This window comes from Necator americanus, chromosome V (genome assembly GCF_031761385.1).
Source record: "Necator americanus strain Aroian chromosome V, whole genome shotgun sequence".
In the NCBI taxonomy this organism is placed as follows: domain Eukaryota; kingdom Metazoa; phylum Nematoda; class Chromadorea; order Rhabditida; family Ancylostomatidae; genus Necator; species Necator americanus.
In genome coordinates, this window is record NC_087375.1 from 27,237,913 (window position 1) to 27,263,272 (window position 25,360).

General features: G+C 41.1%; 2 protein-coding genes across 5 annotated transcripts; one reads left to right on the plus strand and one right to left on the minus strand.

Moving 5' to 3' along the window:
* Positions 1-1,075: 1,075 nt before the first annotated feature.
* On the minus strand, positions 1,076-22,203 carry RB195_015366 (uncharacterized protein; the record flags this gene model as incomplete). Of its 4 annotated transcripts, XM_064206039.1 has the most annotated exons (17): positions 1,076-1,199; positions 1,289-1,418; positions 2,573-2,682; positions 2,920-3,089; positions 8,048-8,100; positions 8,183-8,271; positions 8,691-8,770; positions 13,658-13,822; positions 14,232-14,391; positions 14,745-14,849; positions 15,584-15,651; positions 15,722-15,797; positions 18,374-18,516; positions 19,218-19,322; positions 20,102-20,187; positions 20,242-20,402; positions 22,121-22,203. In XM_064206039.1, 17 exons carry the CDS (start codon positions 22,201-22,203, stop codon positions 1,076-1,078), a joined length of 1,908 nt encoding a protein of 635 aa, XP_064061920.1. The 4 variants fall into 4 exon arrangements, with proteins under 4 accessions (XP_064061920.1, XP_064061921.1, XP_064061922.1 ...); XM_064206042.1 differs by lacking the exons at positions 1,076-1,199; positions 1,289-1,418; positions 2,573-2,682; ... (5 more) ...; positions 20,242-20,402; positions 22,121-22,203 and adding exons at positions 6,400-6,449; positions 6,930-7,032; positions 10,970-11,074 and having other exon boundaries at positions 8,048-8,094; positions 15,722-15,796; XM_064206041.1 differs by lacking the exons at positions 1,076-1,199; positions 1,289-1,418; positions 2,573-2,682; ... (5 more) ...; positions 20,242-20,402; positions 22,121-22,203 and adding exons at positions 6,400-6,449; positions 6,930-7,032; positions 10,970-11,074 and having other exon boundaries at positions 15,722-15,796.
* RB195_015367 (uncharacterized protein) lies at positions 20,259-20,543 on the plus strand (the record flags this gene model as incomplete). The annotated part of the gene is made up of 1 exon (XM_064206043.1): positions 20,259-20,543. The coding sequence occupies one exon, from the start codon at positions 20,259-20,261 to the stop codon at positions 20,541-20,543; it is 285 nt and encodes a 94-aa protein (XP_064061924.1).
* Positions 22,204-25,360: the final 3,157 nt, after the last annotated feature.

A 25,360-nucleotide genomic window follows, 5' to 3' on the forward strand; every position in this document is an offset into this window, starting at 1 on the left:
ACAAGTAGCATCATTAGGAAGATGGGATTGCTAGAAATTGTAAACACCACAGAATCACTTGCTGTTGGTTTGATAAGGGCCGCAGTCAGGTGTCTCGAACAAAGTCATTTCATGATATTCAGTAGATATTCATATTCATTTCGCCTACGATTAACGCCCGAAATGTGCTCTTCAAAAAAAAATATGACCTTATGTTGCATAATATTTAATTAAATAACCGTGGAAGCGTGTAATCTTCCAGAAACTTGCCGCAAGACCATGGCTGATGTCACTGCATTTCTCTCCGGCGTAAATGAATGCAAACTGATCCCATCCAAAATGCTTAACAATATGAGCCAAGGCAACAGCATAACTGGAAGGAAGGAATTCATTTAAAAAGAAAAAACACTCGCATTTCCATGAAATCCGTACAAGATGCTTTCGTTCTCCAGAACCATGAACAACGACAGTAACTACCAAAAGTTTCGTTCTCTCTGTTTAGAGCGCAAGGAAAAACGTAAGCGCAAAGACCGTTCTTAACGGCTTTCCCTTTAAGAAGGGGATAGTTCATGAAACGACAGTTCATCAGTAGAAGTGAATAGCTATTACGGTCGGGGTTGCAAAACCTAAGCATTACTCTTACAGGATTCATCGCATGTAGACTGAAGCTATTAAGGGAAAGAAAGGTAGAGCTGCAATAACGGCCGTTTTGACCTCATCAAACCATCTAAAAAGGCTTTCTGGAAGTGAATAGCTATGCCATATCGTGTAATATTTTCATGGAAACCGGAAACAGCCTTAGATATGGGTTTTCCGCGATTTGAACGTTATGATCGGTCTTTTCATGTTTTCACTCCATAGACGTTTTTTGCCCTTTGGTTTTGTTTTTTTTGTTCGTACTTTCCTCAACTATTTTTTGTCGTAGAGGAATAATCACAAATACATTTTGTGCAATACATTTTGGAATTATTCACGCCTATATCACCTGTACTTTAATACTTCTAAGTTTATATATATATATATATATATATATATATATCGGTTAACAAAGGCAATCATTTTTGCACGGGTGGTTTTTTTTTTCTTTTTTCTGCTATTAGATGGCACACATGTAGGTATGCATTTCTTCTTGGTGAACAGCACTGCTGCACTCCCTGTTTGTAACTGTTTCACAGGAGATTTTCGCAGTCAGAAGGAACCAGGACTTCCTTTCCATAGAACTAAACAGCTTTCATCAAATATTTACATTAACTGAAACCGAGCTGGTATTCGTTTTAGTTTACACAGATGAATTTGAAAAAGCACTTACTGAGATCCAGTCGTCGTCATTGTTATCACTGATGGATACTTCTTAATGTTAATAGCACTGGACGTCGTTAAACCCCATACGTACGTTGGTACGTTAAAATAGGTGGATAATGGTGCCGTAGCGACGGCAGCTGAATCAATCAATATAGGTGGATTTCGTGTAATTTCATGATGACTACGGAACACTTTAACACACTGTTACAAGCTCGAATGTTCTCTTGTCTTGAAACCTCGACATATTCTGCCTACGTTTTGCGATAGTGTGCCTGCGAGGTTCTTAAATGGAACCCTTTATTTGCCTAACGTTTCCGCTTTTTCGCCGTCTTCAGAGGCTTAAATAGAGGATGACTGGAGCAATGCTACGTTTATGCCGTCAAGTGCCACACTACCCTGGGTCAGTGTTTCGATAATCGTTCAGGGTAGTGAAAACAGAAACAACACGCAAATAAGTACTTCAAACGGCATTGTTAGAGTAAAGTGGTATCGCAAAGAAACATCATATTGCACGCCAAATCTGCACATCCGACTGCAGTAAAACGCGCAGTGATTCGTAATATGTTCAAAACCGCTAGTGAAGTATGCACTGGCAACCAAGAACGACACGAATCACGAGGACTAGCCTTGAAAATTGCATGTGCTAATGGCCACATAGTACGTCCGCATTACCGAAGAACCCGCACTGTAAATAGCAATGTTCCGCGCGAAAACAAATTTTCTCTTTGTCTTCCTTCATCTCTGACAGTGTCAGTGCCGCTACTCAGCGCAGCATTATCCAAGCACAATTACAAGATGACGTGATATTGGTGAATATCCCAAATGCAAACATCAAAAGCCAGCTTGTTAGAAACAGACTATATGATAGATACTGCATCTGTGAAAGATGTGTTATTTGTTCTTACGGAAAAACAGGCGACTGCGCACAAATGGGGGTAATATATGAGATTGAGTGCTTGATGTGCAACGCAACTTACATTGGGGAGACCGGTAGGAATGTTGGAGTGAGGATTAATGAACACATGGCAGGAAAACGGGGCATGGACTAATTTCAATGTAGACAGGTTTCTGTTTTCACTACCCTGAACGATTATCGAAACACATACCCAGGGTAGTGTGGCACTTGACAGGATTAACGTAGCATTGCTCCAGTCATCCTCTATTTAGGCCTCTGAAGACGGTGAAAAAACCGAAACGTCAGGCAAATGAAAAGTTCCATCTAGTGTGAAGTTCCTTTAGCTTTCTCTCCTGATTTCTTTTCAGCGTTTAGAGGATTTAGACGTTCACTAACCTAAATTGCAGGCTGGACCAATTAAGGCGAAAATCTTTTGCTCTAAAATTAGTTTCGCAGCTGAACCCACAGCCTGGACATCGGAACAATTGCTGGATGCGAATAGAAATCTGCAAGTGAAATTTCATCTCGTTCACACCTTTTTGGATCAGCGACTTCATCTGAAATTTGAAAAAAGAGGCAGTGGGATCATTTTTTAAAATTCGAGTTTCGGATCGGTTCTTCTTAGCTTCTAACTCGTTATAAAAAAATAATTAAATTATTAGTTGAAATGTGTGAATTGACGCAAATCGTCGGTAAAGGTTACTAAATGTAGCGATTATGTGCTAACAGCTAAAGGGAGCTACCTGAAATCATGGCCATCTAATAACTGCTGACGGAGAACTTCTTCTCGTCCAATTTCCAAAGCGGCTGCGCTCGTCTCATATGCGATACTTCCAGCATAGGACACATTACCTCTTGGTATCACCACTCCTACATCGATAGTGATGCACATGCAGAAAGGTGTAGCGACAACCTGAACTTCTATTAAATTCTCCGTCGAATAAACGATGAAAGCAAATCTTAGCTGGGTATGGTAATAATAATTCTCGAGAACTGTCCTAAATGTTCGCTTGCTAAGATTCTAATCCAATGTAATAAGAGCGCTGATTTCACGTTTTTTTTTTAACTTCAAAGGCTAGCACATTGGTCACTGTCATGCTCGTATTGAACGCTTCATAAACGTTCCTAACTATCGATCGGCGTGGCTGCACAAAGACACGTTGTCCGCTGAGAAGTTTCCTATGAAAGCAATCACCCCACGAATCTGTTGTGATGGGGGTTTGAGGTGGTTTATCCCTATACGGGGTCGCAGATTATGCGGATTATGATGATTCTGTCCATTTGTTCCTAATTCCCGTAAAAAATTGCCCGGAAGATGCGGCTTCGAACGTTCCGGTGCGCTATTTTCTACAACGAGTTCGATTGGAGCACGCCAGCTTTGTGCACGCGCCACCCCAGAGTCGTTTGTTGTGATGCCTCTTAATTGTTCTCTTCTGAGGGTTAGCAGGCAAAATCAGCTCAAGATGAAGTTGAAACGTTTTTCCACCTCGTGCAACTCAAATTAAAGAAAAACTCGAAAAAATGTTATGTTAAGAGTGTTGTATAGTAAAGCGACTCGTTTTAAATCAGTGCTACCAGTTGCTTGGATGAATTTCGCACACGCTCGCTGCACTTTTTGTTTGAACGATCCGTTACAGCTTATTTGAACCACTCACAATTTATCTTTGAACAAAGTAACTGCTGAAAGCGTCGGTTGGAAAAAAGTCAATTAAGAGAATTCGACAAGAGATTTCAAAACTTACGAGAACAAGTATCACAATTAATCCAACCATGACCGTTTGTGCAGCGTTGCAAGGAATAAAAGAGACGTTTACCATAGCGTGAAACCTTAAAACTCCTATAAAAAAAGTATTTTAAAGTGATTCTGTCTGATCTTTTTTCCAGGAAAGTATCCTATCGCCATTCCAAACACCAGACAGGTGTTCGACGTAGTCCTTGGATTACGGCGGTGATTCTGTCTGTAAGGAGGGATTATTTCGTGTAATCTCGCACTCTTTAATAAGAATGATATAGCTGCTTATAATTCACTACTAAACCGTGATAATCTGTTTTTATAAGTGTGTCGGTTAAAATCCACAAATCCTGCAATGAAGTAACAAGTACGGTTATCGTTTCAAATGTGCATTCAATTCGTTCTCGTTTCATTTTCAGGAACTTCCTCGTAGAGTCATGCTGAATACAGGCCATCACAGCATCACGAGCGCAGTAGAAGCGCACCTTTGTAAATAAGTACAAGTAATATAGTAGTAATAAGTAGTATAAGTAGTAGCAAAACGAGGACAATGCCATCTAATGTGAAAAACTCTTTTAAATGGTTTTAAATAGTCCACGAAATTAACTTGAAAAGAGAAACAGTCCGGATTTTACAATTGATGGATATACTCGTGAGTAGAATGAGGTAGAAAAACAGTACCCTATGCTTGGTGTAATTAATTCGGTTAGTCACCGCAATTCATTCCTTGAGCCGTTCATATAAACTTTTGATATTCTGAATAAAGTTGAACACGCCGGCGAATATCAAGAGATTAACCAACTCCAAGCATATCTCCCTTATCCTTTCTCCCTACCTTTCTCCTCAACCTTTATGAACTCGTTTGACCACAAACTAGTGCATATATAGAATATTTCAAAAAAAAATTAGCCTCGAGAATCCGTGATAGGACCTGTGGTTGTCCAACGTCGAGCACGTTGTGATGAGGTAACTCATCTAATTAGAAATCATTTCTGAACTAAAGCAACCTTTTTTCTCATGAACATTACAGGCATAAATGGAATAAATATTAACATTTTTTCAAATATCGTCCTATAACTAGGGACATGGCTTCTAACATTAGTGTCAAGACACAATTCTTGTCAAAGATTCAGCTCTGCTGATCGCGCGGCTGCGACGCGACGCAGCTTGGTGCGCAGTGAACGGTATCTATCGATGGAGCCGACACGTTATTGTCGCAATGCGATGAACGAAGAAACCACATGGAACTGTCGCGCTTTGTTTCTCTGCTTTGTATTTGGACACTGTACAAAATCTCGAAGGAAAGCTGTGCAAATAAGAAATGCGAGTACAGAATTCCTGAAAATCATCCAAGATAAAGATTAAAGTGTCTGGCGTAGTCCACTTCGGATGCGTCAGCGCGTTCTGTTCAGTTCAGAACCGTTTGAGGTTTACGAACGCATATCTTGCCTTTACAATGACTTTAGAAGCTAGCCTATCTATAAAGATAATGTTTTTATTCAACTAGACAATTCTGGTACCAATCTATCGACCTTGGAGGGATTAAAGGATCGGTTGGCACTGGGCGGTCTCGAACTATCGATCAAGCAGTCGTAGCGGAACTCGTTACCTACTGGAATATACTGGACCTCTTCATACATAGATAGATTTTGCAAAGCGATGTCGATGGAAATTGATGCTCATTCCTCAAGCGCTTTTTTTTTTCTGAGAAATTCCTCAAAGGCATCACACCACGAATCTGAGGTGGTACGGATTTCAGGTGGAGTATTCGTATACGGGATTGCAGATTATGGAAGGGTGACTCTGCCCATTTCTTCCTAATTGCCGTAAAAAACGGCCCGGAAGGTACGGCTTCAAGCGTTCCGGCACGCTACTTTCTACAACAAGTTAGACTGGAGCGCACCAGCCTTGTGCACGCGCCGCATCTTCCGGGCTGTTTTTACGGCAATTAGGAAGAAATGGACGGAATCACCCCCTCTCCATAATCTACTATCCCGCATAAGAATACTCCACCTGAAATCCGTACCACCTCAGATTCGTGGGGTGATGCCTTTAAGTTAGGTTCTGGCTGAGTCAGAAATTCGATACAACCACTTTTTTCTTTCCGAAATTGCTATCTCATTCCCGCTCCTAACAACACAACAAATAACTTCAATTTGAACGATCTTTCCTCTTTTTTATGGGGGAAAAGACAAAGGTAAAATTTTTCTTCGCATACTCTGAGTAAAGAGCTGTCTTTTTGCAAATGTAAATTTCAATAACACTTTATTCATTCACAGCAGAGCAAGACTATTATGTTAGTGTTAGTGAAAGCAAAACATATTATTATTTGAAATTGCTTAAATACAATTTTGTGGTCAAGCAATTTGAAATAACCTCAGCCTGAAATCGAGAAGAAAATGCAATTATGAACAAAATGACATCCACAAAAAATACAAATAAGAGTTTTTGTTACTGATTCGTCGACTAGAAGATGTAGTGATGTATGCGATTAGTTGTACGATAAGTCCGGATGTGGCACAGGTTGCGGACGTAGATGCCCTAAACGGAGGCGTTCTTGAAGACATTTGGAGAAATTTCTACTACACATTCAGTCGACGCTAAGTATGTTCAACAAGGCGCGACATGTCGTCGATGGAGACATTATGGAGGAGGGGGAGAGTGTATATTTGAGAAACAGAAAAATGGCGTGCGTCGCGTTCACTCGGTTGAACACATTGGGTCCAAGTATATACATACATTCGGAGAGAATATATATATATATACATTCGGATTGTGGAGCGGTAGAGAAAATGCTTAAATTTCAACAGTTGGTGTGTTTCCCTACTTACTCCACACAGACACAGGAAAAAATCCGCCATCGCTACAACGTGTCTTACTGTAGCGTCAGTGTTTTCGAGGGGTCTACCGTAGGCGTCACATGTTGGAAAATTGTCTCAGTGCTGATATAACAGTGCAGGCGGTGTAAAACGGTGTTGATGGCAGTAAAATTTCAAGAATTTAACTTAGCAAAGGCAATACCTTTCCTTCTCTTCATTGAAAGTGCGAGGTAGATGCAAACGACACCAGCGAGAATAGCGACCAAGCACAATCCGATTCCCAGCAAAGTTCGAGAGACACATATCTTAATTAAACCTGCTTACGGTCGAGTCGAAAACGCGAACATGTGCTTCTTCCAAGCAAACTAATGCGCAAAGTTGCTTGCTGTTGGATTGTTTTGCTAATTGTTCCCGAGCTTGACACACTGTTGCGAAGGTCATCTATCGAGTTGAGTCACAAATAACTTCCGTCCATATATATGGTACCTATTGCTGTTGTTTACGCATACAATAGAATACCCAAACATGAGGTTTTGTTATCGCTACACAGGCAGAATTTCGGTTAGCTTTTAAGCAGCAGTTCTGTGCTGTATACGCTGCGTTTACTTCTTTTGTTTACATTGAAAAAGGAGAATCGAAAAATACGCCTACGCCAGGTGATGTTTCGGGAATTTAAGCAGGAAAAAAATGTGCTGTATATGGTCAAAGAGTGATAACTGATCGTGGGGTTACAAATTGGTTTGTCAAATTCCGGAGATTTCAATTTTGAACAAACTCCACGTCAAACAACAAGAAATTTAACAGAGATGCTCAATACGTCACAATCAACTGCGTGCTGCCACATACAGTAATACATGGGAAATAAAGCGGAAGTTATTTGTGACTGAACCCACTGTACCCATCTACGTAAGTAGAATTCATATTTTTGGATTTAAAGGCATCACCCCACGAATTTGGGTGGTACGGATTTCAGGTGGAGAGTTCCTAGCGCCCTAACAATAGTTAAAGGAAGAACAAATTCTTAACTGCTGGACACTTAATCATACTGGATAGTTCACCAGCCCCGCTAATCGGTGAGACGCGTAAGTTTGTTTTTCTCTTCGGAGTTCTTCCGTGGTGTACTTTCAGGCCTTCAATAAAAAGGAATTTGTCGAAACGTCAGGCCAATAATAACGTTTCATCAAAACCTCATTGGCATAGCAAGAAAACAGAAATACAATTGGACACATAATTTCTTCAGTGACTGTGAGAACAAAGTTTGGGTGGAACGCTAGCGAATACACTAATTTTGTCCTTATTCCCTGCTAATGTGAAGTTTACCTTGACTTCTCGAAGTGAAGGCGACTCATTCCGCAATTTGTCAACATCTGTATCTGAAAAGCTATTTTGCGTTACTATTATATAGATTGGGAGAAAGTTTAGGAATAGGATTTTTTGGACCGAATATCGCTTTACCTAGTTCAGGCAAGTCGATAACTTCGAGCGAAGGAGCTGAGACGTCGAGGTTGAGTGCATGTCGCGTATCTCGCTGTGAACGAACGAATCTGAAATTTGAAAAAGACTTGTCAGTTGACCAGAAATAGTTGTAAGGAGAGGTTTTCTGATGGCGAAATCCGGAGTTGGATAGTTGTGTAGAGGTGCATGTCACCATCACAATTTTCGTTTCCTAGGCCGGTGCAGCTACCGTGCGCCGACTAATTGCCAGCTAAGCAAGTTTCCTTCACACAACATTGAAAAATTATGGAAATCGATTTTTACGAGCTATATTTGGACAATAATAATAAAAGTGAGTAGTAATAAGCTCAGTAGTTACAAAAAACGTTTCGAAAATTAGGAAAAAATATCCGTTTCAGTCTTGAGCCGCAATGTCGTCAAAGCGTTAAAACACGTGTGCTTGTTAGCAGCTGAGACTAGTTCAGAAGGTTGCTGTAGGTACTAAAAAGAAATGATTCAAAACTCTCACTGGTAATCATCATCACCGGATGCCGTCGATGTGATATCTATAATCCCATCTTCCTTTCTGCCTGGTCTGTTCTGGTCCACCTGAAATGCTACATAACTTTAACTCCGACTCAACTAGAATCCTAAATCCAAGGAAAAGTCTACGGCGACAGAAATTGAACGGTCCGGCTCCCGCTGTAAAGCCCCTCCTATTTCAAATTCTTTTTCTGTCGCGTCTGCAGAAAAAGAAGTAGACTTTATTCACTATTCCGACTTCGGAAACGATAGATAGCAAAGTGTAGTACGGTCGAAATGTTATGACTTTTGATGCAACATTACATCATCACGCAGGTGATATCGCACAGTTGGGTCAAAACTACATGGTGTCCGTGCTGCGCCCCGCTATTACGTCAAATGAGCATCCCGCAGCGAAGACGCCGCGGACGTCTCTCTGATCCGACTGTAGAAGCGGTATGGTTTTCAGCCGCTCGCAGGTGGTTGCGAGCGCATCGTCGTAGCGTAGCTGATAATAGATGACTTCCGGACTGAAAGTGAAGATAATCGAAGTCCTACCGCGTCGACGTCTGCTACGATTCCATCAGAACGTAATGGAGAAATCGAAGATTTTTCCTTATGTAACTTGGCTATTATCATTTTATTAATTTTCACCCGCTAAATTCTACGTTTAATAATTACCTGCAACCGCGTATGCAAGTCTGATTCGTATCTGTTCACGGTGGCTCTGTATGAACTGCATGCAATCAGGCATTCGAGTATACGTTCTTGGCACGTACATGCTACATAACCTACATAGGTTTATGACAGGTGATATTGCGAAAGGGTGCCGTTGTCCAGTACACTGCTAGGGCACAATCGGTAAGGTCAGATACCCAGAAGGAGCATGGAATCTCTGGTAACGACTCTCCGTATTGCCGACCTGAGGTACTCGAGTCACTCGCTGTCGATAGACGGTTTATGCGAAAGACAAGTCTTGCAAAATATGGAAAAGTGACGAATGAATTGATTCTGCCCGTGGTTTTGCTGTAGATTGAGATGGTTCGGGCATAGCTGTTTGCAAGGATGACACCCTTCAGTAAGGATGCGAAATACCGCATCGGACGGCATCGCAGGCCCACTGATTACGTCAAGTAAATTAATAATTGTGCATTAAATCAACTAAGGTGTTAAAATAATTAGCTAAACTACAAACTCTAGGCACGCTAACACAAGCACAAGACTAAGATTCCTTACGTCCACAGAAGAAGTTCAAACTGATGATTATAAACCGAAAATCAAAAAATGAATAGAAAAAGAGTGTAACAGCGAGCCGGTTTCGTACCAATACCCTTGAGTTTTGATCTACGGGTTCATATGCGCATCATATCCCGTTTTAGCGGAGCAGTTTGTCGCACGCTTGAGCGTTAATATCGCGCCGTCGAGGTCACTGAAGTAAGCACAATAATTTGAGCCCCTTTGATTTTTCGTTCTGGTGTGATCTCTTATGGTAGCTTATACTGGATAAGGTGTTCAAGAAAATCCACAATTAAGGTCCTCAAGAAGGTGTTGACGTCGAAACGTTAGCCGACGTAATAAAGTGTGTTAACAATCTCGTCTACTTATACACTACCGACAAGACATGCCGAAGATTCGAGGAAAGTCAAACTCCCACTTCCTTAATTTTCTTTCTTTATTTTCCAGGAGCCACTATCGGCTTTCAGTGGACATATCTCTAGATATCCTTAGTTTTTCATCCAAACAAACATCTCTGTAGAACGGGTGTGGCGAAGTCGGTTAGAGGTTCGCTGTAGCTACACGGTCGATGGTTCGAAACAGCCCTAGTGCCAACCATCTTTTCATCTCTCCTGTGTCGATAAATTAGTACCAGACTTGTCTGGGAGGATAAAACTGACTTGATCATCAGGGGACCCCGCAAGTCATTGTAACATGCGTTCAAAACTTCAACGATTACAAATCGCAGTAAAAGGCGTTGCAGCATCCCAATTGGATTGATACGCCAGTGACTTTATCCTTTGTCGTTATTTTTAACATCTTTGTTGCATATCAGAAAGTACCCGCATTACTTAGTTCCAGAGAATTAGATTGATGGTTTCCCGTCCTCACTAGTACTGCTAAGCCAAAAGATTTGAAATGGGAAATCAGGGGTAACCCGTCTTAATCAGACCGCACATTTGGAGTGAAACCGTAGGGTGTACAAGAATGGTTGAAGAAAATATAATATAATATGTAAAATATAAGATCGGTAAATTGATAAAATGAACTTATCCTCTTGTCTAACACTACTTGTTCTGGCTTTGGAAAGTCATTAGACTCCACTTTATCGACACGGTTCGGTGTCTGGACTGGCATTGAACGATGTGATGGTGATTTGCAGTGATCGAATGAATGCTGTAAAAATAATGTTTGAGAGAATGGGTATGTATCATTCAACTTTTCCGTTTGTTTACGCCACTGCAATAAAACTGTAGAAGCACAATGTACATACTGTAAAATAATCATACTGATAATTTTCATCTGGATTTGTTAAACAGCCATTATAATTTTACTAACACTACTGTATCCTGTTCATAGTTACGTAGCGTCCAAATGAAAACGGGATCAAGTTAGCGTACCACGAAATGGACGATGTAGGGTCAAACGGTAAGCTTAGGGGTGTATGTTCACGAGAAGAGCGCCAACGCACTTAATTCCCTCTAAATATCCTGAAAACCGGCGTGGATCAGCGATGGAATTTCCCTACGAGGCACCGAAGAGCGTGTTGAAGTACGCGCCACGCGAAGGAGACGGGGTCAGCAGCTCAGTGGTCGTCCATCATCTCCAAAGGCGATGCGTACGCCTGCTCTCGCACACATTACACGTTGAGGTTTTTTGTTCATTCATGAAGCTGTTTACCACGTTGGTTTTCAAGACAGTCAGGTGGAATTGAGTGTGATCGCATTCGATTCGTGATTATTCGTGATTTACTCTGAGCCTTGAGAGATTACAATACAGTTAACTTCATTCTGTGTTGCCTTTAACTGTGTAACTGCTCTGATGGCTATGCTATCAAGGGTATGAACAATTTGGTTTGTTTTATATTCGGAACAGTTCTAAAGTGTATGCTCAATTTGCCACATCATTATTTAAGTCCCTCCACGATTTACTGCCTCATAGGAGCGTGAAGGTGACTCTTGGCGTCAAATTGCGATGCACAGTGGAAATTCGTCCTCCGGCACTGTCTTCCAAGCTGAGAAAGAGTTCGACATATCTGACATTCCAACTTCTCGGATTCGCTAAGATTTGCTAAGATTCACCACCGTCTTAGTAAAATGTCAAAAAATTGAAGGAGGATCCTTTAAAGTACAGGCAGAAGAAGATCCTAGAAGCAGCACATAAAAGGACAAGTCTACAGAAGTGCCGCAGGGATCTCCGCGAATATAATACTCCTATAGCCTTGCTGAGCGAATGCGGGACTCGAACCACTTCTTGTCGTGAGATGGAAATCATTACGTGGAGGTTCTACTCAAATCTTCCCCGTTGATCAACTACTGTTTCAAGCCCGATAATTTCCATTGGTGAAGCTCTACCACGAATTCTCCCTTTGGAAGTACGAATCGCTATCAAGAGCATGAAATCTGGGACAGCCCTCGGACCTAGTTTTATATCAGCAGACTTTCTTCGGGGTGGTAGCAATCCACTTCATGTAATCTTAGCGGCACACATGACGTCCCACTTTAAGAAAGAAAGGATCTCAGACCAGTGGGAGACTTCATAAATTTATGTCTTCTTTTTTATCTTTTATTTTTTTCCTTATCCATAAGAAAGGTGACCGAGAGGAAAACTACCGACCAATATGCTTGCTGGGCGTGTTATACAAAATACTCACCAAGATCATCCTCACGCGCATATTCAGGGGACTGGATGAAGCCCAGCCTCAAGAACAAGCCGGATTCCGTCAGGAGTTTAGCTGCTTGGACCGCATGCGGACCGCGTCGAGTGTCACACTGGTTTGCCAAAAATGTGGTCGGGTCAAAACGACATGAATCACGAGTGTAGTTGCGGTGCATTCGCGTACGCGCTCGAAACGGCGCGGTGGAGGCAGCAGTTGGAACCGAGTTTGGACCGTCGTAAACTGCAGCGATGGGTGGTGCTGGCAAGGGTTTCACCACACTCCTAGCCGCTACGTTCCACTGAAGCGCCTCGAGAGAAGCCGCGTACGCAATTGCGTAAGTGCTTCATCGTTTTGACTCCACTATACCCCCTGCTCCTTGTTCTAACTTTCGCCAACTATGAGAAAGTCTTCGACAGCGTAGAAACGAACGCAATACTGTCAGCGTTGGCCGATCAAGGTGTGGACGCGCCGTATGTGATGAACCAATTGCTACCATCTATGCACCGCTAAAATGCAGCTTTTCCACCGCCCCCTTAACATATCCATCGGAAAGTTTGTACAACAAAGCGATACTATATCGCCAGGGCTATTCACGGCTGCATTGCAATGGATAACGAAATTACTTTCTTGGGAAGAAAAGGGCATGCATGTTGATGGAAAATTCCTCTCGGGCCTTCGTTTTGCGGACGACATCGTTTTTTTCGAGCAGTAATAATGGGGCAGAAACGATGCTCAATGAATTGAACGAAGCATGAAAGAGAATAAGACTGCGAATAAACAAAAAGAAGACACAGTTCATGAAGAATACCTACTGCGAGGACTCAGGAGTGCAACTTAAAGGCTCCCAAATCGTGGAAACTTTGTCATACGTTTACCTCGGACGTTCTTTGAATATGGGAAACGACTCGAAGGAAGAACTGAATAGGAGGATGAGAGCAGCGTGGGCAGCAATCGCATCCATCAGGGAAGCTACGGACCAACTGACGGACCAAGATCACCATGCCCATCTGTTCGACTCGACAGTTCTTTCAGCGCGCTGTTACGCAGCTGAGAAATAGACACACGCCACTTCCACTTCCACGAAACCACTCACTACCCACAGACTCCTTGAGAGGTCTCTTCTGAAGTTTATCCGGCGCACACAACTTCTTCGCGGTCTTCACAGCTTCGACAGCAAGTCCCGTCTTCGCGACCCAGCGGAATATATATCGAAAGCGAAGCTTAGATGGGCCGATCACATCATGGGAAGAATCGAGGTAGATGGACTAAAATAGCGCTGGAGTCGATCCCAAGAAATACCGAATGCCCTCGAGGGAGGCAGCCATCAATGTGGGAAGATGTATTCGCTGCACGTATGGACCAGCCGAGAGCTCTGCTGGATACGGATGAAGAACTTCGTCAACGTCACTCACGGAAATTGAGAACATCTTTACGGATGAAACTAACGAAGGAACGAAACGAGTGGAAAAGATGCTGTGGCCCGCACGTTCAGTGAAGACTTGCCATTTAGGTAAGTATGTAAGTCTAAGCTTAGAATATACACAAATTTGGCCAATGATGCGGAGTTCATGGCAGAATTATGCACGCAGAGATTAATGGAGATCTGTTTGATATCATTTTCTATTCAGTTACTGTGAAAACTAATTAAATTACAGGAAAAATTGAAACGATAACCTTGCAAGGACTGCTTGCATCATCTTTAATCTCCAACCGTATCATGCAAGCAAAGAAAATAGTTGGCTTGTCGGCAAACTTGAACACGTGCGCCACTTGCCCAGCTACGAGATCATCACCGTAGTCGAGATTCTTCAGCAAGAAGTTGTCGAGTGAACATCTACAAATTGGGTACTTCACAAGCAGCATATCACGAAATTATTCTAGCATGGAGACCTCAAGTAAAATATGGCGTTCGAGGTGTAGCTCACGAACACCAGCGTTGCTTTGCTCAATTTTTTTTTCAATTTTTTTTAAAGAGTGGGGTGCACAAAGGGGCACATTCTAACGTATCTCGTAAAGAAAAACCCGTTTTCACGACGTTTCTAGACAATTAAGGGAATTGAGCCGATACCCAGAACTTTATGTTTTCCACCAAGTTTCTCCCCTCTTTCAATTCCATGAAACTGTACCTTCAAGCACCACTAATTTTCTGAACTTATGACAACCTCATGTTGAAATTTGCATTCTTACCCATTTTCATCGATTAGTTGTTGCCCAATGCCTTGTCCATCATCTGCAGTGCATGAATGAACTGTCATACAGTATTGCACACTATCGTCCGAGTCGCAACTCCATCTAGGTAAACAAGGATAAACATCTCTTGAACTTATACGAGCTTCTCGCATTTCTTTACAGAGAAATGAGGGATTCGGAGAGAGAAAAGGAGAAGAGAAAAAGGTGAGACCGTCGCTTATGCATCGAGGCGACAAGACTTATGACCCCTCTAGCTCAATAAAGTTGACTTGCCTCAAAATTTTTATGTTTGCAGAAAGTCACCGAACCTCAACTCAAAGTCCCGCTTGACCTTCACTTTTGAGGCTTTTGCTGAACTAAAATCTCATGAAGACTTTAAATGTGGTGGCAAAAATTGTGAGAAGCCAATTCTTCGAGCGAGGTTGAATGCGGAAAGAGGAGGGTTTCTTCCGATGTTCTTTCTGCAATCCAGCGGGCAGCTTTTCAAGCTTGGCACGCTTCAGAGTTCGGAATGCATGTGGATTACAGGTGGCACTAGAAACTCAACTCTATCAAAACGTCTCAGTGAGTGAGTGACCTCCTACTTTTAGAGAGCAATAAACTGGCGTTGAAAAAAAAATTAATTAAAGACGGAAGCAGGAATAGGGGAAAAGAAAGAGATGCTAGAAGTAGATATACTGTTACGAGCAGTAATGGTTAAATTGACGAGAGCCATTTGAATTGTCTGCACGGTTACCAAACCCACTTCAGTGACCTCCTCTTCTGAGACTTGATTAAAGATAAAAATATGTTTTTTTTAAATATCTAACGAAGTTTAGATATCGTTACAGACTTACTTGTGATAGACAATGTCTCCGATCGTTGCAAACATTACCGGAGATCCATTTTGATCCTTGGTAAGTACCTGAATTTCATTTACGATATCACTTCTGTATTTTTTTAAATGTTTCGGAAGAAGGATGCGAAAAGATTACTTCATATCTACACAGTGGTGCTTTTCGATCATCCATTAAGCCAGTGCTTTGCGGTAGTTCAGTAGGAGCTTGCATGCTGAAAGATCCAGAAAATAACATGATTCTTCTAAGGAATAAATTATAAATGTTGTTCCAAATTGTGAGGAAAAACATAGTACTGGAAATATAATGCATTGTATACATAGTATAGGAAATACATTGTTTTTCTCTCGGGGGCGGGTGTAGCGCAGTCGTTTCGCTGTGAGTGTACGATCTAAAGTTGGTTCGGAACTGCCCTAGTAGCAACCAAGCCCTTCATCCTTCCGTGATCGATAAATGGGTAGTAAACTTGTCTGGGGCGATGAAAAACGCTGAATTCACACATCAACTCGTCCTCGGAAGTGATTCTAAGGATGCGCACAGGTTCATGAACCTCATACAGGGTTAAAGGCATCACTCCAAGAATCTGAGGTGGTACGGATTTCAGGTGGAGTATTCTTATACGGGATAGTAGATTATGGAGAGGGGTGATTCCGTCCATTTCTCGCCAATTGGCGTAAAAAAACGGCTTGGAAGATGCAGCGTGTGCACCCGACTGGCGCGCTCCAATCGAACTCTTTGTAGAAAATAGCGCGCCGGGACGCACGAAGCCGTATCCGGGCCGTTTTTTTTTACGACAATTAGGAAGAAATGGACGGAATCACCCCCCTCTCCTTAATCTGCGATCCCGTATACGAATACTCCACATGAAATCCGTACCACCGCAAATTCGTAGAGTGGTACTTTTAAAGCCGAACGCGTAGGCGCATTCCCATAGTTTTTCTTCCATTAATGAAACCAAGTTAACAGTATGAATAAAGTCATTCGGTCTTCTGTTGAATTGGGTGATATTTGTAATAGGTTGGCTACCTGTTTTTTTTACATATGTACACCCTTTACGATTTCATTGTTTCTTAAACACACATTCATGATCATCCGTCGATGCATTCTCCTTGAGGATATATCCTATCAGTGTTCCATCTTTCTAGGAGGCTACAGTTCCTTGCGCCCAGAAGCTATGGGACAGATTTTCAAAGAGAATCACAACAGTGGATTTAATGTCGGCGAAAGAAGCGAGAAATTTTTGCATCAGGGAATACTTGAGGGCTCGGAACAAGTGGTAGTCTGATTGGGGAGGTCTGGGGCACAGAGCGAATGTTTCGGAACAAAAAAAAACCGAAAAGGGTTTAATATACCGTTCCTAAACTTGGTGAACCATTTTTTTACAGTGTTCCAGAGCAGAGCACCTTCTCCATACGCAGAAGAAAAATATTGGGACGCTTTTGTAACTTTCATCCTCGATTCAAAGCGTAGTAATTGTCGAAAATGCTGTGGGCCTTTTTTTGTCAACTTTGCCGTTCCATTTCTCAGCTGTATAGAAATAGCTGAATAGAAACAAGGTTAGGTGACATGAGAAAGCAATTACCGAGGTTTGTAGAGCAGAAAAGGAGTCCTTAAATTATATCCATAACAAGGCCAGAAGGAAAAAACTTGCGGTGAGATAAGCACACAAAATGATGATGGAAAATTATGGAACAACAATTGGAACAACGAACAATTACTTTGGGAAGGAAATAGCGAAAACGGTAGAAGTCTGCATGAATTCAGAAATATGAGGAATGGGACTCTGATTGAAAAGCATCAGTCCACGACTGCTGAGTAATTCGTTACACCAGGACTCTAATGAAGGTAGATTATCAAATAACAACACATAATTACCACTTGAACTACCTATAATTACCACTTCTGAGACAACCGGTTCACTATTAAAATTATATCTTTGCATCATTTTTGGACATTATTATTCCATCGATTTGCTGGCACCAAGAATTTTTAAGGCGGGGAAGTCCTCGAATGAAGTCAAGGATTTGTGGTATCAGGACTCTCAGAGCCATCAGTTCAAACGATCAACAAAAAAGTACACGCGGTTGCTCCACATGTACTACATGACTTCAAATTCCTTCCGTTTCTGCGATTCTTGTGAAGAGATTCCTTCCTTTAGGGCCGGATAGCGCCACCACGACGTAGAGAAGGAAACCGTGGGAGAAGCTAGAGATGGAGTTGTTGATCGATCGAGTTGATCCAAGGTGTTTCTCCTCATCCTTCTTTGACCACCGTAAAAAAAAACCTGTGTGAGAACCATTTTGGTTAGGTACGTTAGAACGCTCCTCTACGCACACGTTCCGGTCCCCTTAGCAGCCTATTCATTCTCATTATTCATTCATTGGTTTCACTTAAATAGGGCGTTGAGAGGACATCACTGATCTTCGACCGATAGCAGTTGGATGCGGGGGCACAAAGGCGGCGCGTTGGAAATTAAATCGTCTTTAAAAAACGTCGTCTTCCACGCCGTTTCCTACGATAATCAGGGAGATATGAGCGCAACCACCAATGATCCTGCATTCTCCAACCCTAACTCTAGATTTTCCCGCGGTTTCTTTAACCACGTCTGATTCGTGGTATCTTGCCTTTAAAGGTTTTCCCGAACGCTTAATTTCACAAAAATCTCAACGTCTACACGGAAACGACTTGTTGCTGGTAGCTCTTCCACTCTTATGTATTCATCTTTACTGCTCCTTTGTCGTAAGAAAAAAATGAAAAAAAATAATAAATAATAAGAACGAAATAGACTACCTAACATCCAATGCTTGCGTAACCTCTTTATTACTTTCCATGTAGTTGCATTGAATATGATAAGCTTTGTCAACTTGGGTCATGAATATCGGATGGAACATCACCACGATCGTCGTGTCCAGGACGAGACCTCGTGGATTCGCCTGCGGTTAAATACCACTATTTTATGGTATGGTGATTTTTTATGAAAATTCGTGTAGCAAGTAAAAGGAATAGTTGTCCTCGTTGACAGGATTCTAGCAGCGTATAGAGCTCTAGGATACGGTAGATCTCCTTTTTTAAGAGAATTTCTCACATGAGTCAAGTTCTTAAGTCTGGAAGCAGCAAAAGCCGTACGTTAGGAAAAAGTTCGAGAGGTAAGATGAGTGCATGATTATCTCAAACTACAACTCGTTCATTTCCGTATCTTTCTTTCCTTTTTTTTAAGAAATAAATTCTTTTTAGAAATAACAGTTCATTTTAAACAATTAATCCTATATTAACTAAAAATTATCAAAAATTAAATCAGCATAAAACAAAAAACTCTATTAGAATTAGAAAAAGAAATGGTCTCTCAAACAACATGCCATATAAAGCTGAACCCTTTTTTCTGTGCAAGAGTTTCATTAAAAAAAAAACTTCATTACTTATGCATCAACCCAATAATTACCGATCACAATTATTTTCCCAGCTCCATACCTTCTTTTCCATTTGTTTTCCAAGCGACCCACGCCCAACCCCTTTGAAAAATGTTCCCCTCAGGTATTGATTGCTATTCTTCCTGTATATCCCATAATTTTTTTTCAAAGAAATGCGGATAAGAAAGATGAAAACGGTGTATTCCTTGTTGCACAAAGTCACTCACTACTCTTCTCCTTCGCATACCGCATGTTGATGCAACTGGGACATCAATCGTCATCGACGTGGTCGAGTTACCTCCGAGCCGACAAGCGGGATGGTTAAAGAACCCCTTAAAAATAATTATTGGGTTTGTGTGATTTAATTTATTATTACATATTATTTATTTATGTATTATTATATGGTTTAAGTGTGAAATGCTAAGTAAGCACATTTCATATGTCCTTGATTTTTCAGGCTCTGACAAGCTCAATGTATCCAGTAGATTTTTCTAGATTAACACTTCGTTCCTAATCGATAAAGAAAATATCAACTTATTTTCAAAATGCGAGAAGGGGTGACTCTGGAAGACCTGTTGACTGTCCATGTTGCGGGATTTCTGTCTGGTCATCTATTTACTTTTCAACTACATTTTTTTATTCAACGCGAATCCTGATTTTGAAAAATAGCCAAATGGGAAGTTGCGTACTGTGCAAAAGATTCAAGTGGTTACTTTCAATGTGTTCTTGGTAGTTATGTAAGAAGGTTGACATTTGATTGAAGTTTAGTTTTCTTAGTTCATTCAGTTTGTGTAGTAAGAAATTGAACAAATGGAGAAGTAGAGAGAAAATTAACAAAGGAAGGAGAAAAGAAAAGAAAAAAAGCAGAAGGAAAAGGAATTGATCTTCTATCTATAAAAGAACGAAGCAGAAATAATCGGGAAGCAAAGCATCTGAGAAGTTGTTTGAGAATAATTTTCTCGCTTAAATTATGCATGTAGATATTTTGCAGAGATGCTACAACGCAATATTTTTCCAGAGAGGTTACACAAGCATCCTATAGTCATCTGTAGAATATAAGAAAAAGAAATCCTTGGAAAACAAGTAAAAAAGTTCTAAAAATATTGTTCACCTTTACGTAGATGCTCCCGAAAAATTGTCTTTCGGTTTCAATAGTGACTGTAACCGTTCGTGTTCCACAGGAAATATTGGGCTGACCTGATAACTAGTGGATTTCTTCGCGGAAAACAACTGCTGTAGCCCTTCACCTACCTTTGACTCCATTGTTGATGGATAAAGCAGTCGCATGCGTTAAGGCTATTGTTGCTAGGAGAAGCACCAACGATCCGATCATCGGCCGAACTCGTAGCCGCTCGTTTGGCGTAGCGCGCGATAGCGACGTCAAGATGATGGATCTTATGCGTGAAAATGGACTGAAAATTCTGGATACGATCGAAAGTAAAACCGTTCAAGACGAACGAGGCGTGCAGATTGTGATACGGCAATGTAGTTTTGAGCGAGAGAATTCGAGGGGCGTTATTGACCGTTACTCACCGATAGAAGCAGCGAAATAATCTTCATAAGAAACGCTTGCAACAAATTCTCGGAAAAAAAAGTAGAATTTAGTTTCATTTCTAAGGCAGTGATAGAAATATCCAGGAATTCCAGTGTTATTGGAGAAAAACCAGCAAACCAGCAACAAAAGATGTAAGCGAACGGAACGATTCTATGTATATGAACAGTGAAGAAACGAGGAAAAGAAAATGTTGCTATGCATAGGACAATATTTTATTTTTCTCGTTTCTGCACTGTTCACAATTTTGATTTGAACTCTGATTCGATTTTTATCTTTGGAATTGATATCTGAATCAATGGACTCAGCAGAAACAACACCACACTTTAAAAAAACCACTTCTACCTTCATCTATCTTGCCTTAATTTTTAAAAAAGCTTCTGAATAATATCTCATTTTCATAATAATTTTTCATATGTCTCACTTGTTCAAAAATTGCCTAAATTGCTTCTATGAACGCTTATATAGAAGTATAATATAACAAAAATAAAATTGCTTAATTAAAATTTCCTAATTGTAGATTTTGCTAAATAAATCAAACAGTTCGTTTTGTTTTTGCTATTAAGAAATGTGTACTAAGGTTAGGCAGAGAATCGTTCTGTAGGCAATCAGTGGATATGAAACTTCTTAGGAAAATTGCTAATGAATTTTTTTTTACTAGGTATTAGTTGTTATAAGAAAAGCACTACTTTATTCATATGAGATTATTTAATAAAAGAAGCTGAATGGTAGCTTTTTTTGTGATTACGAAGTACAATCATCAAAAAAATACTCAACGAAGTGAGCACGGTGTAATTCCTGATTAATCTCATCTCACGGTCAGATCCAGAAGAACGTTGGAAATGGTTTTAAAAATTTCTTTTGAATTCGTGTATACATGCAGGAAACACTTAGTTGTTTCAAAGTTCTTTGTTTCAAAAAGTAAGTTACGTGAGAATAATTGTAGGCGAAAAAAAAAAAGAATTTTGTTGGAAAACCCCATTAGTATGTTTTCTCACGCTTGAAGGATACTGAAACTCGATGAACGATCCCTTCTAAGCACATAAAAAGCGCTCCCCGCTCATCTTCCTTTTTTCAGTTTCGGACGTTTACGTTTTCTTCGGGATAAACAGACCAACCATAAAAGTAGAGAGCTTAGTTGAAGCATCGTTCATTGAAGCATACAGAAGGATACATAAGAAATGACAGTGAGAGAGGAAATTTGACTGTGAACGTTCCAAGACAAGTTCTGACTTTGACATGCACTCGTCTAAGCCACTAATCTTCCAAAAGGTCACTTCCCTATTGAATGTTTCCACCATAGATACCTCAGCCCTTTTTCTGGGCCGCTTGATACAAAGAAGAGGACAGAAAATATGGAATAAAACAAAATCAAATTCATAATTTTAGGAGCGGTCATAATGTGGAGAATAGAAGTCTGGAAGAGAATAGAAGAAGATAACCTACAATCTAGCACTCATGTTTACCCCAGCAACTGCGACGCGTCCGCTGCTGCTCACACATTTTTTATCTCATGTAAACTTTACCGTTTCAAAGTCTATTCAAATCACTTCACGGACATCCGCGTCATTTGACCACCTTACAGGCATCACCTCTCGAATCTGAGTGGTACGGATTTCAGGAGGATCGTAGATCATGGAGAGGGGAGTGATTCCGTCCATTTCTCCCTAATTGCCGTAAAAAAACGGCCCGGGAGATGCGGCGCGTGCACAAGGCTGGCGCGCTCCAATCGAACTCCTTCTGGAAAATAGTGCGCCAGAAGGCCCGAAGCCGTATATTCGGGGCCGTTTTTTACCGCAGTTAGGAGGAAATGGACGGAATCACTCCCCTCTCCATAATATACGATCCCCTATACGAACACTCCACCTGAAATCCGTACCACACAGATTCATGAGGTGATGCCTGTAAGGTGGTCAAATGGCACAGATGTCCGTGATGTGATTTGAATAGACTTTGAAACGGTAAAGTTTACATGAGATAAAAAATCGCGCAACGATTTCAGTTGTAACGAAGAAACTACGGTAATTGTGAAGCAACATTTCCACCGGACCATTTAACACGTTGGCGGTTCTGTGAAACATTTCCGCCCATTTTTTTTTCTTTGTCTACGAGGAACAGTACTGCACATACGTGAGTCTCACACTTTAAAATGTGGCTTTTTTCCACATTTATATAAGGTTATTGCCAATTTCTTTGCTATTCGTTAGGATAACTCTTTTGTGGTACGGTAACACATGTAGGCGGGTAACCCACATTGCCCCGTTCTCACTTACGGTCAAATTTTCGACGATTTTCCTCGGTCCCGCCCGTGAAAATCTGCGATTTCGTTAGAATGACAAACTGAGCTGAATTTGTAGCATGCAGTGAAAAGAGACGATGACGAGATAATTTGAGAAATGCATCGGACGTCGCGCGACCTCCGTCGAACAGGTCGCGCATCGTACACGGTGAAGCGGTAAATCGTCTTTTTTGTCAGGCTACGATCACGCTCCATGACTCCTGCTCGTTTTCCTTAATAGCTGCTCCGTGGGACAATGAGCGTCGGCAAGTTTTCAATAAAAAAATTGCATTTCCGTGAGGTAAAAGAGTGGGATTTATTCAAGAAGAGTGCGCTTTCAAAAAATTGCGCAGTAGAAGTGAAACATTTCTGTCTTCTCTCACTACGGATCATCAATTTCCAGGCTCGGTGCTTTTGTGCCACGTCTACGCAGATTGATACTGCCGCCTCTAACCAACCAAACCTTTCAATCGCCGGCATCTACAAGCTGGTGCCAGATTTTTTTTTGCTTTTGAGAGAAATGGGACATTTACTTGATGCATGAGTTCACGGTCCACGCAAATCATTCTGTATGCCACATTAACCACTACGATTCTGAATTGGATTCCAACGTTTTAGCGCAACCAGAAGGAAATGATCCAAAACGTACTTCATCCTTTTTTACTCTCTTTTTAGTCAATGCCATCAAAAATCCCATAGATTCATTTATTTTGGATTTCCCTTATTCTGCACTTTTTCCAAGATGAGGATAATTAAATCAATAAAAAAAATACTGGCACTGGCACTCTCTGTGTTAACCAAATGAGGTTCATAAAATATGTGACTGTACAACTGAATTTGCTTTATTAATTCAAATATTTCGTAGCTACCTTTTAATACAAATTAAATACAAAACTTTCCAGTGGTGGAAAAAAATTTGCAAGCCGCACTTTCACTTGTTGCTTTGTTTACGTGACTCGTGATTTTGTACGAACACGACATCGTTGCATGCAGAACGTTGAAAGCGTTTTGGATAGCAGCCAGAACCACAAAAATGAACAGAAGGGAATACTGGATCCCTGCGACCAAGAATTATTCGTCGTCCCACGTCCTCTGTTGGTTTTGAATTACGCGGTCAAGGAGGATGTAGGTGGCACACCGTTTATGACCAGAGGAACTCTGCTTCTTCCGTTAACATCACGCCCACACGGCTATTAGAGAGCGTTAGCGACGATGTAACCTTCTGGTTCGGTTCTTACTCTCTTCGCTTGTTGAATGATAGCTTGTGGTGTGTTGAGGTGTTTGGGAGGATACGTTGCGTTCGCCTTCGATTTTCCAGGCTCCAAAGAGGGGCGACCATGCCGTGCCGAAACGTTGGTCGAATAAAGCGCCGTTAAAGGCATCACCCCACGAATCTGGTGCTGTGCAGGTTTCAGGTGGGTTATGCTTTAACGGAATCGTAGATTATGGAGAGAAGGGTGATTCCGTCTATTTCTTCCTAATTGCCGTAAAAAACGGCCCGAAAGGTATGACTTCAAGCGTTCCGGCGCGCTGTTTTCTACAAAGAGTTCGATTGGAGCGCGCCAGCCTTGTGCATGCGCCACATCTTTCTGGGCGTTTTTTACGGCAACTAGGAAGAAATGGACGGAACCACCATCCTCCCATTAATCTACTATGCCATATACGAATAATCCACCTGTAATCCGTACCACATCAGATTCGTGGGGTGATTCCTTTAAAGATCTTTGTTCCTTGCTCCAATTAAAGCAAAAAAGACAAAAAATTGTTTCGTTGACCTCTAGACCAGTTTGAAAGTTTGCTTAAGAAAATATCTGTGTCAAAGGAGAGCTGTTTTTTTAAACCCTTCTTGTAAATTCTGAAGATCTTCAAGAAACTGTCAAAATTACTCTAGCGACCGGAAATCGCAAATTCGCTGACGAACTTTGGTGTATTTTAATTTGTCATTCCTCCTCATTTGCACAAAAATCCACAGAAGACGCAAGTTGGTCCTTCATGAGTTGACTCAGGCGAAAACGTAAACACAGGTTGAGACGGGGCCGCCTCTACGACGTTTAGCAATGTTTCATCGAAAAAAATGCTACTTGCTATGAAAAATGCACATCCACCTCTGTAATTAGTGAAGTGTGAATGTGGTGGTTGAATCAAGGGCGGTCTCTAGACCCTGTGGCGAGCGGCAGAACGTATAAGCAGTGAAGGTGACGGCATTTCCCGAAGGGATTGTCTAGTCTTACCTATTTATATTTTTTTATTTTTGATGCACACCTACGTTACTTCTTTCTACTACGGGATATACTCGGGCACTCTGTGCGTTGACGCTTCGACACCAATATGTAAACATCTGAATAATATTGCTGCAATGATCAATATATTAATTAGCACAAAACATTTAGTTAGTTCTTTGTGAATGCGCAAATTTTACAGAAAAATTAGGAAGCAGAAAGTTATTTTCTAGAAAATTCGGGCCAAAAATCTTTATGGATAATATTTACAGCTCCTTTATTTATTTCCGTCTTTACTACATATCGTTTACAATAATTTTT